At 56.2% G+C, this 10768-nt stretch overlaps 2 protein-coding genes across 2 annotated transcripts in view; both read right to left on the reverse strand.

The window, feature by feature from the left end:
* Positions 1-10768, reverse strand: part of MLH3 (mutL homolog 3) — a 140653-nt gene that overhangs the window by 82431 nt on the left and 47454 nt on the right. The gene's annotated exons all lie outside the window — the stretch shown is intronic.
* Positions 1994-10635, reverse strand: RPS6KL1 (ribosomal protein S6 kinase like 1). Its single transcript, XM_069858595.1, has 10 exons — positions 10382-10635; positions 9618-9742; positions 8727-8819; positions 7884-7931; positions 7013-7145; positions 4249-5178; positions 3366-3455; positions 3134-3216; positions 2767-2862; positions 1994-2641 (listed from the first exon to the last, which is right to left on the reverse strand). The coding sequence occupies exons 1-10, from the start codon at positions 10617-10619 to the stop codon at positions 2531-2533; spliced, it is 1947 nt and encodes a 648-aa protein (XP_069714696.1). The 5' UTR covers positions 10620-10635; the 3' UTR covers positions 1994-2530.

Here is a 10768-nt window from a genome sequence, read left to right on the forward strand (position 1 = left end):
GTGAATTCTACTGTCCTCAAAACCTCTTTGGCACAGAATTGGCTCTTCCCAGCAGAGATGAGGTTTTCAGGGCTGGAAATGATCCTTTTCTTGGTCTAGCCACAGAACTGTTACACATAGCAAGGAAATCCCAGTGTTTGCTAAGTGCTTCCATGGCCAAGAGGGAGAACTGGGACAGGCTCTTGAAGGTGTGGAGCCAGGCTGTTTCTTCCCTGCTACAATGGGGGGGTGTTGTAAATATGGAAGTTTGATAAAGGCTGTTAAGTGTTGCAGAGGGAGGAAGGAGACAAGATCAAAGAACTGTAAAGGAAAAGCTGTCTGTGGTGCTGAGAGCATTTCCCTGAGGAGCTGTTCACATTGGAATAATATGAAATTGTGCCTGGTTCACAGCAGGGTTTTTCCAGCTCTGACATCAGCTTCAGCAAATAGTTGGCCCTTCTCAACTATGAGTGAAGAAGGCAGCCCCTTTTAACAGAAAATAATTGCACTCACAGCTGTCAAGCTGGCAAACAGGAGAGCAGTTCCTAGTACTGGTTCCTACAGCTTCCTGGCAGCTGTAGAGGTACCCGTGCTTGAAGTCAGCTTTCCTCTTTGTGGTTGAAGTAGATGAGGAGGGGAGGGAGGAAAACCCCCTTTCCCATGCTGTAAAGGAAAGGGAAAGAGCCTAGTTTGCTCTTGCACAAATGTGTTGAGTGAAAGAGAAGGTTCTGACTGAAAAATGCTGCTGGCATCTTTCCCTCCATGCTGGCTTGGGATACAGAGGCCCCACCCTGACTTCATACACGAGCCTGGGAAAAGCTGTGTATGTGTTCTGACTTGAGCTGCAATAAATGAGCCCTTGGGACTACCCAGGAAGTGAAAACTGCCCAACGGTCCTGTTGGGACTTGCTGTAGAAGGTTGTGCAGCTGCTGTGCTTGGAGCTTCCTCCTGGGTGATGCCCAGAGTGCTTTGGTGCAAGAACCCATGCTGTGGCTCCAGATGCAGGCCTGCATCAGTCTTGCTGAACCAGCCTTGATTCGCAGGACTAGGCGGCTGGTGGCCAAGGGTTGCTGGTGGCAAGTGTGGCCAAGGCCTGTTGCTGAAGGGTTCAGCCAGTGCAAGCTACCCAAGAGAGGACAAGCCCAAGGCTTAGCTGCCTCCAGCACTGCACCTGCTCTGGCATTCATGGTCAGCTCCTTGCTTAGTCCTTTTGCTTCTGCACAGCTTTCAGGGTGTCCCCTGCCTTTGCTGTGCTGGGAAATGCATTTCTCCTAGGCTCTGCTCTCCTCTGGTGGACAAGCGTTCCTGCTGCTGTCTGAGAGCCAGGTTGAGCCAGCAAGGAGCAGGTCCTGGAACCAGCTAGTCACAGACGTTTCACTGTTGCCAGTAATTCCTTACTATTTGGGATGAGTGAGCAACGAGAGCGCACGCTGGGAGAGGCCAAAAATACACCGCTGCATTGCTAGCTCATCCTTCAGCCTATGGCTTTGTCCTGCACAAATGAGCTCGGCAGCCTCTGGCCTTCTACTTCATGCTTCATTTCTCCTGGCTTGTAGTTAACTCTTGGTCACCTTATATCAGTGCTAGTTCTCAGAGTTCATCCCTTTAAACCATCGCTGTTTGTCAGGAATGACCGTGCTCAAAACGCAGCAATAGGGGCAGGGGGCTGCAGTCTTGCCAGCAGAAAGGAGCACTCTGGCACAGGAGGTCAGAGCCAAAATGGGTAACCACCCCCAAAGACAGGGCTGGAAGAAACACAGGCTCTGTGCATTGTCCCAGTGCCGTGAGCTGCACGTGTACAGCTGCACAGACTCAAAAGCCATGAGGCAGGCAGGGGCACAAGTGGAAACGGCCAGGCAGGTTCCAGCTTTTGGCTGCAGGCTGCTGACAGCGGGTGGGCAGCCTCCGAGGCAGGGCTCCAGGCACCTTTGAGACAGATTTGGGGCCCTCATCAGTCAGCCCAGGCCTCCCTAGTCCAGCTCAGAAACAGGAGGACACTTCTGCAAGTGATAATGAGTGGTTTATTCTCTTTCTAGAGGGCCAGAGGGAGAAGAGCAGGCCGCTCCCTCCAATCTCGCCCCCGCAGCAGGCATCACCCACATGCACATGTGCAGCCAGGGATGGGCACAGACCCTGGGCCTGGGCACCAGCCAGTGAGGCCCAGAGGAGACATGTGGGAGCCACAAAAAACCAGCAGGACAGGAGGGTCACTGGTAGCAGCAGAGATGAGAAAAGCCCCAGGGAGGAAGCCCCAGGGCACGGTGCTGAGTGAGGGATGCCCCAGAAGGGGAACAGCCTCTCCTCAGCGCTGGACACCTGGGTTTTCTTTCCCACCAGGGTGGGCTGAGAAGACAGCCCAGCCCTGACTGCAGCCTCCTCTCTTGCAGACACCAACAACACAAGAAGAGACAGGAGGACACATCAGGCTGCAGAGCTTTGTGTGCACCCCACCCCAGGGCAGCCCGTGCAGGCAGAGCTGCCAGGGCCACCTGGGGTGACAAATGCCAAGGACAGTGGCTCTGTGCCCAGCTCCCGACAAGGACAGCCTGCCTAGCCCACCAGCTTGTTCCAGGGGACAGTGCTGAAGAAGGAGTGGGATTTCAGCTTCGCAATGCCACCTCCTCCAGAGCCCAAACGTTTCTTCGGGTTGTACTGCAGAAGCTGCAGAGAAAGTGGTTGGGACAGCAGGAGGGGGAGATGGGGACACTGGAAAAGCCACTGAAGCTGGATCCTGACTTTCCCAGCCTCTAGCCCTGTCCTCTCTGCCGCCCCTCCAAGCCCCTCACCTCAGTAAGCAGGGACGCAGCAGCCAGACTGAGCCCCTCCGGCAGATGCAGTGAAGTGTGAGGTTGAATTCCTGAAGGATGGTTTTGGGACAGTGGCTGCAGGAGGCAGAGGGTGATGGTCAGCAGAGGCACTGAGGAGGGTGGGAGCACCCTGCTGAGCCTCCATTACCACACAACCCCAGCCCTGCAGGGCAGGATTTAAAACCAGGGCCCTGGAACACTCAGAACCCACATGCAGTCACCAGGAATCACATGCCTGAAGCAACCTGGCAGAGCAGTGAGGTGCCAGCAGGGCAGAGCACCCTCCGAGACCCTGTGTAACAGGAAGCCCTTGTGCCAGGGTCAACTCCTTCTCCCTGCCTCTTACCACTCCTGTCAGCAGCTCGTACAAGAGAGAGCCGAAGCTCCAGCAGTCAGCCGCTTCAGTGGGCTCCGTGATCCCCCCCACTTCTGCAGAGAGAGACAGAGAGGTGTTAGAGCTGGAAGCAGGGAGCACCAGTGGCTGCGCTGAGCACATCTCGCTGCCCGCAGCAGCCCCTGCTCCCCAGGCTAGTAGCACCGGGCTGAGGGCAGGAGAAGGCAGGGGACACATCTCTTACCCGGGGCGCTGTAGAGATCCTCCCGTGCCTGGCTGCAGCACCGGGGTTCCACCTCTGTCCACTGGCCAAAGAAAGTGAGACGGACGTGACCTACAGAGCAGCACCAGAGCCAAAAGCAAGGAGGTTGGCATAAAGCTAACTTTGTTCAGAGAACAAAGCCAAGCCACGTCCCCACAACTGGGAACAGCCAGGGCACTGGGTCCCCGCTGTGCCCTGACCACAGAGGTGCTGCGCATCCCCTGGCCTCCCAGCGCCGGCCCCAGGTGCCCACCACACCTGTGCAGCTGGTGGGAGTGGTTAGGTGGACTCCAAGCTCACAGACCTCAGGGCAGGCTGTAGTGAGGAAAGAACCAGTGACAAAGGAAGGAAGGTTAGCTTTCCCTTTGCAAAGCTCTCTGCGCTTTTCTTTTCCTAAGCAATTTGCAGCTCTCCATTTTGCCCCAGCTGGTGCCAGCCAAGCAGGAACATGCACTTGGCTTGCACTGACAGTGGCTTGAAGGGATGGACAGGCTCCAGAACACCCCCAGTAAGCAGTAACTACAAGCAGGGGAAAGCTGCAATCTCACTAACCTCAGGCAGAGTTCATCTGGTCCCAGCTTCCCCAGTGCTGGGATTTCCCAGGCAGCCAACCCTGTCAAGGGAGCAGAGGCAACGCATTCCTGTGGCTGCAGACCCTTCCACTGTAGAGCCAACTCATCTAATAACCACTTGGAAATCCCAGCTGAACCCATATTTCTAGGCTCAGAAACACCCAAACCTTCCCAGACTTCTGCCCTTCCCCAAAGCAACATCAAGGAAGTCTCCTGAAAATGGGGCAAATGGCAGTCTCCCGACTGAGGCCAACCTCTTCCTCGTCGGGGCAGCAGGCTGGGGCACTACCTACCGGCTCTATCAAGCAGCAGGTTCCTGGGGTTGAGGTCCCGGCACAAGACACCCTGTTGGTGAAGTCCCTCTAAGGCCAGGAGGATTTCCGCTGCCCACAGCTGCACCTGCTCCTCCTTCACAGCCCACGCTCTCTGGCCAGGCCCATGGGAAGCCAAAGACGGGCACTGTCCTGAGAGCGGCTGCTCTCTGAGCTGGCGGCCGGTCAGGCTTGTGCCCCAGGAGGGCTCCCCCACCACAGGGTCAGGCCCATGAGGCTTGTCAGAGCTGCACTGGGCAACTCCCGCACGAAGCTGCCTCTGACTTGAGGAAATCAGGAGAGGCTGAGCCCAGGGGACCTCAGACACTTGCTGAGACGGCGGCTCCCTTTCCCCTGTCAGGCTCCCTCTCACAGTCTTCGGTGTGGGGCTGGGAGTCTGGGGAAGCCTTTCACCAGCACATGGCTCAGGGTCTTGTTGAGAGGCTGCCCTCTCTGATATGCAGCCCATGCCGCTGGTTAGAGCATCCCAGGGGTAGATGACCAGGCCCTGGTTGGTAAGGTGGCCGGGGCCGTTGGCTGATACTGCTGGAACACAGTCCACGATGGCAGACATAGTCTGGGTCATGCTTAGATCCCGCCTTCCAGGTGCAGCCCTTGTGCCACTGGCAGGAGTCTGGTGAAGCCAGCAGTGGGTCCCTGAGCCAGGGTCCGTGAGGTCCAGGGACTGCTCCGCAAGGGGCAAGGCATCGGTGTTTCCCAACACTTGGTGGGTCACAGACCCTGGGAGGCCACTGCCTGTCCAAGCAGAGAAGGTGGAGGCTTGGCTGATGCCTTGGGAGCTTCCCACGCTGTCCTCTCTGCCAGAGTCCCCCAGGGCTCCAGCGGTGTTTGAATCGGCAGAACCCTGCTGGGCACAGTACTTGGAGCGGAGGTGAGACCACAGTGTCTCCCCTGGAAAGCAGAGAGAAGAACAAGTGATGGTGCAGAAAGCATCCCTGTTGCCCACACTGCAGACACAGCCCATTAAGGCACAGACCAAAGCCCGTGTGCTGGAATGTGACCAAGCATTGTTAATCTCCCAGAATCACAGAATCACTAGGTTGGAAAAGACCCAGTGGATCACTGAGTCCAACCATTCCTATCAATCATTAAACCATGCCCCTCAGCACTTCATCCACCCATCTTTTAAACACCTCCAGGGAACGTGACACAACCACCTCCCTGGGCAGCCTCTGCCAGTGCCCATTGACCCTTTCCGTGAAAAATGTTTTCCTGATGTCAAGCCTGAACCTCTCCTGGCGCAGCTTGAGGCCATTCCCTCTTGTCCTGTCCCCTGTCACTTGGGAGAAGAGGCCAGCACCCTCCTCTTCCACAACCTCCTTTCAGGTAGTTATAGAGAGCAACGAGGTCTCCCCTCAGCCTCCTCTTCTCCAGGCTAAACAACCCCAGCTCTCTCAGCTGCTCCTTGTAAGACTTGTTCTCCAGCCCCTTCACCAGCTTCGTTGCTCTTCTCTGGACACACTCCAGAGCCTCAACATCCTTCTTGTGGATCCTTCCCCTGCAAAAGCTCAAGTCCATGCAGAACACCGTTCAGCCCTACAAACACACCATGCTCAATGCCACGGCTGCCCTGGGACCTGGCACACTGAAAGCTAAAGCAGCCCTGCTCCCCACTTCTGCACAGTCTCCTCGATCCCAGCTCTGCCACTTCCACCTCACAGGCCAGCCACATCTTCACGCATGCCCCTCATCCCACCGCCATCTCCACTTTCCCCTGAGAGCCTTTCCTCTTCTTGTGACAGTGATGCAAGAGAGCTCCCACAGCATGGCACAGAGCCCATGGGTGAGCAGGGAGCCAGAGCATGGAGCCCTGGAGCCCACCACACACTGCCAGGGCTTCCCACTCTCACCACATTCAGCTGCTGGCTGCTTTCTGCAAATTCATCCTACAGCAACACACGAGGAGTTGAGGCTGTTCTCCAACACACGTCAGCCTTCATTTGTCATTGCTGAACTCCAATTGCTTCTCCCTATACATCCATGCAACCAGCAGAGAGCAAAGAAGCTCCTTGGGAGAAGCCTCCACCTTGTCACGCTTCTGCACCAGGATCTGGAACAATCCCCAGGCTCGTCTCCTTCTTGTACCCAAACCCCTATGTGCTCCCTGCCATTTATGCCTCAATTCTCCATCTCCTCTCTTTGGTCTGATCTCAAAATCCAGTGTGGCCTCTTCTTCTGTAACCAAATATGTTTTATGAATGTCTTATCAAAAGACTGTGTTGTTCAACAACACTCAGGTGAACTACCTCACTTGTTTATCCTTCTCCATCTCTTTCCTGTCATGGACAAACAATGCCAGTAAAATGAAGAGTTTTTTTCTTTTCAAGACACTAGACCAAATCAAATTCTTTACCTCAAGGCATGACTATTCCCTCCCATGGGACTCTGGTCCCTAAGTCTAGATTCCATATGAAACCCCTACACACATAATCTCTTTCTCCTTGCAAGGTCTCCACGGGCCCATTCCTATGTTACTTCCCCGGTTGGCTCTTACCAAACCTCCAGAAACCCCAATACAGTTCAGTGGCTCCTTCCACAAAGTCTCCAAGCCCTAGTACCCATCACCTTTCTACGAAGAAGGCAGCTTGTGCTGTCAATACAAATAACAGTCCCGAACCAGCAGAAGAAACATATTTGAGACTTTAAAGAAAGTGAGGCGGTGGATAAGAGCGGGGTGCAACACTGCTGGGCAGCAATGCTGGGCAGCAATGCTGCCCCTACTCACCCTGCACGTGCTCCAGGTGGAGGAAGATGGAGTCCTCGCTCACATAGTAGCACAGCAGCTTGACCATGAAGGGCACCCCATGAGGGATGATGGTCTGTCTCTCACGGGTCTCCACATGGGATTTGGGGAGGCTCTGAGGAGGTACAGGCAGACAGATGTTAAAGCACAGTAGAGGCCTGGACTCCCTGCAACCTATTGCCTGTCAAGACAGGACAGCCAGAAAGGTAGCAGGCTATCTGCTAAGCTCTACGGCTGCCCCACTGTCCCACCTGCAGTGGAGGTCCCTGTTGGCCCCCAGCGCCCAGCTGTGACAAGGCAGGGCTCTGCAAAGGTCTGCTGAGGCAGAGCGCTCCCCACCTGCACTGTGGGACCTAGAGGACACTGCTGGTCCAGAGCAGTGGCCTTCCCCTAAAGCTGCCCCTACGTCTTTCAGATGGGAACCCATCCTCCCAGCCCCATTTCCTCTCCCCTCTGGAAAGGATGCTTCTCCCTGTCACGCCAGACCCTCCTTGTCCATTTATTAAAGTCCTTTATTTTAAGTTCCAAGGGCACTGGAAAATGCTCTAGGGCTTATACTGACCACATCCCACCTACCACCTGTTTCGGGGGCTGACCCAGATTAACACGGGAGTAAGGCTTGGCTTGCAGCATTACAAGGCAGAAGAACGGACAAACACAGAGAACCATTTCCCCTTTCTGATCACAGAAGATGCAAAAAGAAACCGAAAGAAGCTTTATGAATAATGAACAGCCTCTTAAACTTCTGTGATCTGCTAATTTTTGGTTCTCTCACCTGCCCCAGCCATCTGCTTGGACAAGGAGGCACTGCCATTACAGGGAGAAGGAGGCAGATAAAACTGGAAACACTCACCTTAAGTATAAAGGTCTCACCAGTGGCCGGATCCTGGACGATCTGCACCTGGGAGCAGTATATACAGCACCAGTCAGAAGTGGTGAATGCTCTCACCACAACCCCCAGCCTACAGGAATGACCCAGGGTCTCAGCTCTGGAACAACAAACTCCCACCCAACTAGAGGAGCTTGGTGGTGCTCAAAGCCCTACACTTGAAAGACAAAACACAGGTTAGCAATGAGATAGCCACAGAGGCAGGGAGCGGAGAGTTAAAGAAAGAGGTAACTCCCACACCATTTTTCCTTCCTTCACAACAAAGTGTTTCACACTGCTCTTTCTGAGCTCCATGGCGTGCGCTGGGCTGCCAGCCTGGACCTCATCAGGATCTTGACAAACTGAGATGTGGGAATGGCAGAGAACAATGTGCCACATGTGTATAGAGATGGTAAGAGCCATCTTCATTCCAAGATCATCGACTACTAATTAGTTGATTCATCCATATGGCTTGTCTTCTGCTGAAGTCTAGATTATCCACAGGAGTCCACCACCACAGTACCTAGGCATCAAGCATGATTCCAGGCATGGGCAAGAACCAGATGGAACCACCTCCTCGTAAATATCTTGGGCGATCTTGTAAGCAAAAGGAATGGGGACATGAACAGATTCCCCTTTCCCTAAAGGGTCTTGCATCCTCCCCTGTGAATTTTCTGTGGTGGGAATGGTGTGGATGGTAACCCTCAAGTTCCCTGGTGTATATGAGGGGCGCTGGCACCCCCATCCTAGTTGCCAGGACTCTCCAGGTTGTGCTCCCCTTGTCCAGCCCCAGCCTCTCCCCTACCCTGTTCCAGGTCAAGCCATTACCTTATCAATCACTCCCACAACCTTACACCGTCTCAGGTTCTCCACTGCCGAGCTCAGTGTCCTGATGGGCCGTAAGCGCAAGCTGCTGTAACCCTGCAAGGCAGCAAAAAGAGGATGAGGCACTGAAAGACACTACTGTCCATGAAAGACGGTGGGAGAAGTCCCCGCATTTTCCAGAGCAGGCAGCAGTATTGCCTGGTTCATCAACATCCAGAGACAACCCTCCAACTACCATGATCGATTCCTAACATCAGCTGGATGCTACTTGGCCAGCTACTCAATTTTCAAAGTTTTCAGGGAAAGATCGCACCTGCAGTAGAGGTAAAATCACTCCAAAGCTTACACCTGGACCTGGACTGCCTCAGCACTAGGGAAATCTATATGGAAGGTAGTTGCTGTTCTCCTCCTGTGCTTCTCACCAGACCCTAACCCTGCCCTGCCCCACTCCTGCCTCCCTTCATCATCAACCACCTTCCCACAATGCAGGAAGGAGCCACCACCTTTGGTTTCCATCCAGATGGGAACAATGACAGGGAAAATGACATTTTTAACATCTGACAAGGTGGTTCCCCCCAGTGGCTTCAGTCCCACTGAAAAATGGCCATTTTCACTATAACAACCACAAGCTAAAACATACACAGCTGGAGGGGTCTGTCCCGGGAGTGCCCTGGGCAAGCAGGGCCCAAATCAGCTCTTCACTCCCAGCAGGCCAAAGCGCACGCCGAGACACCCTGCAGCCGTGTCTTTGCCATTTTGTGTACACCACCTTACAACAGCTGGCAAAGGTGGTCAAGGGGGCTTGGGGGGCTGCTTTCTGTGTGTCCCCCAAGGTTTCCCAGTGCCACAGATCTGCTGCCATCCCACCCGTGCTGCTCCATACCAGCCCCTCACCGTGGCAGTGGGGTTGCCAACCCCCACAGATCGCTGGAGATGGTAGTTGAAGATCTCCTCTGCACGCCTCAGGTACTGCGTGATCTTCCGCTTCACGGCCTCCCGACGCTCTTTGTTGGGGTCAACTGCGGTTGGCACAGAGGGGAGGTGTGATGGGCAGCCCGTGCTCCCTGGAGGGATGCCCTGGTCCCACTGCAATGGTGCCACGAGGGATTGCCCTGACCCTCACTGCTTTCCCCAGAGGGATGCTCTGGTCCCCTCACCCTTCTTCCAGCAGGGATGCCCTGGCCCCCTGGCTGTGATCCCTGCAGGGGTGTCCCAGTCCCCTCTCCCTGTCGGGATGCCGCCCCCTGGCTGTGGTCTCTGCAGGGATATCCCGGTCCCCTCTCCCTTCACGGATGTCCTGGTCCCTTTTCACTGTCCAGAAGCCGTCCTCTGGCTGCAGTCCCTGCAGGGGTGTCCTGGTCCCCTCTCCCTGCAGGGATGTCCTGGTCCCTTCTCCCTGTAGGGATGCGGTCCCCGCAGGGGTGTCCTGGTTCCCTCTCCCTGCAGGGATGCTGTCCCCTGGCCGCTGTTCCCGCAGGGATGTCCCGGTCCCCTCTCCCTGCAGGGATGTCCCGATTCCCTCTCCCCGCAGGGATGTCCCGATTCCCTCTCCCCGCAGGGATGTCCCGATTCCCTCTCCCCGCAGGGATGTCCCGGTCTCATGTCCCGGTCTCCTCTCCCCGCAGGGATGTCCCGTTCCTCCCGCCGTCCCCGCGCACCCTGCACGCCGCGGAGCAGCACGTCCACGCCGTTCTGGTAGTGGTTGAAGGCCTCCTCGTAGTCCTCGCTGACGTCCCGCTCCAGCGCCAGCCGCAGCTGCCGCGCCGCCTCCACCAGGTAGTCCCGCCGCCCGCCGCCCTCGGGCCCCGCCGGCGAGACGCGGCCCCGCCGCTGCCCCAGGTACCCGCGGGCCTGCGCCAGCGCCCGGGAGCAGGGCTCGGCCTCCGCCCGGATCATCGCCCCCTCGCCGCCCGCCGCCCGGCATCGCCCCCCGCCCGGGACCCCCCCGCGGCCGGGCACCGGGGCGCGCGCTGCCGCCAGCATCCTCCGCCGCGGCGGGCGGCGCTGATTGGCTGACCGGTGGGCGATGGGGGCGCTGATTGGCT

Source organism: Phaenicophaeus curvirostris, chromosome 5 (assembly GCF_032191515.1).
Source record: "Phaenicophaeus curvirostris isolate KB17595 chromosome 5, BPBGC_Pcur_1.0, whole genome shotgun sequence".
Lineage (NCBI taxonomy): Eukaryota > Metazoa > Chordata > Aves > Cuculiformes > Cuculidae > Phaenicophaeus > Phaenicophaeus curvirostris.